The sequence below is a fragment of the Ambystoma mexicanum genome, chromosome 7p (genome assembly GCF_040938575.1).
Source record: "Ambystoma mexicanum isolate Mex_15411 chromosome 7p, UKY_AmexF1_1, whole genome shotgun sequence".
NCBI lineage: Eukaryota > Metazoa > Chordata > Amphibia > Caudata > Ambystomatidae > Ambystoma > Ambystoma mexicanum.
Window position 1 is genome coordinate 219224601 of NC_090939.1, and position 1429 is coordinate 219226029.

The window sequence follows — 1429 nt, forward strand, 5'->3', positions numbered from 1 at the left end:
GATGGATAATGATACATAGGGACCTTCCATAATACCTCAAACCATAGTCCCCCCTAGGTTCGAGGCGCCCCGTTTCCCGGCCGTCTTGGAGGGACTTCTGGACAATTCCGTAATAGATGTGAGGGAGAACCGCAATACATACAGAGACCTGCGTCTCGGCGTCCCTTCCGTTCTTCTGGAGTAAGTGGAGACCTCATAGACCCAATCTGCATAGGTTCTTCTTTGCTGGGTGAATTTGAGGATAGGGAGGGAGACAGAATAGGCCCCGGGAGACCAGTTGTACCCTTAACCTTCTTTCTTTCTTGTCTGCGCTCATTGATCCTATGTTCGATCTGTAGAACCACTGACAAAAGTTCTGAGAAAGAAGCCGGACAGGAAACTCGGGCCGACTCATCTTTCAGTTCCTCCTTGAGACCACGTCGGAATATTGTAAACTGTGCTTGTTCTGACCAGGCAGATTCCGAGGCAAGTCTTTTGAACTTCGTGATGTAAGTCAAAAGGTCCATCTGACCTTGGTGGACCTCCAACAATTCCTCGCATGCCATATATGTAATTTCTGGCCTTTCAAAGGTCTGTTTTAACTTGGTAAGAAATGCTTCCCAATCTGTAGGACCGGATCATTACCAGTAACTAGTGGATTGGCCCAGGCCAAGGCATTTCCGGACATGTTAGACACAGCGAAGCCTACCTTGCTCAGTCCTGAAGAGTAGGCGACAGGCCGGAAAGCAAAATATACGTTGCAGGCTTCAATGAATTCTTTAAGTGACTTGGGAGTGCCATCAAATTTACCCACTGACAAAGGCATAGAAGGGAGATCGGAGTGGGTTTCCCGATCGCTCACCAATTGACGGAGTACATTGTTCTCCACCTTAAGATTCTGTACTTCTTGGCTGAGATTTCGGACTTCCAGGTTAAGTGATTGGACAGCGGAAACTAATTCCTGAATCTGTTCAGGGGTAGCCATTTCGGTGTGGGTTGGGCGTTGCAAACTGTCACAAATATCAGATATATCCAAGTCGCTCCCTACTTCTGTCACCTCCTCACCTGAGGAAATGTCTTTGGAGAGCTTCCTTCTTCTTTCTCTGGCGGCGGATTTCTTTTTTAGGAGATATGGTCTACCACGGAACGACGCCACAATGGTTGCCGGAGTTTCCAGGAACCAGTGGCCCCGGATCCGTAATATCCGGAGGGGAAAAAGCCTGAAAGGCAAAAAACCCCTGGAGGACTCGCCAACAGATGATTTCAGCAGACTGCGATGTCCGGTAAGTAATAAATCCTCGGAAGTTGGCGAGGGTATAAGATACAAGGGGCGAAGAGTACTGGCAGAAGACAACAGAGGAGCAGCAGGCAAAACGGGACGCCCAAGAAGAGACCCTGCACTAAGGGAGAAGCCACAGGGGAGAGGACAATATCCTCTAGCAGGTAAGGA

At 48.9% G+C, this 1429-nt stretch overlaps 1 protein-coding gene across 1 annotated transcript; it reads right to left on the reverse strand.

The window, feature by feature from the left end:
* Window positions 1-577: 577 nt before the first annotated feature.
* LOC138525928 (protein LDOC1-like) lies at window positions 578-964 on the reverse strand. Its single transcript, XM_069636215.1, has one exon. It carries the CDS (start codon window positions 962-964, stop codon window positions 578-580), a length of 387 nt encoding a protein of 128 aa, XP_069492316.1.
* Between the last annotated feature and the right edge of the window lie 465 nt (window positions 965-1429).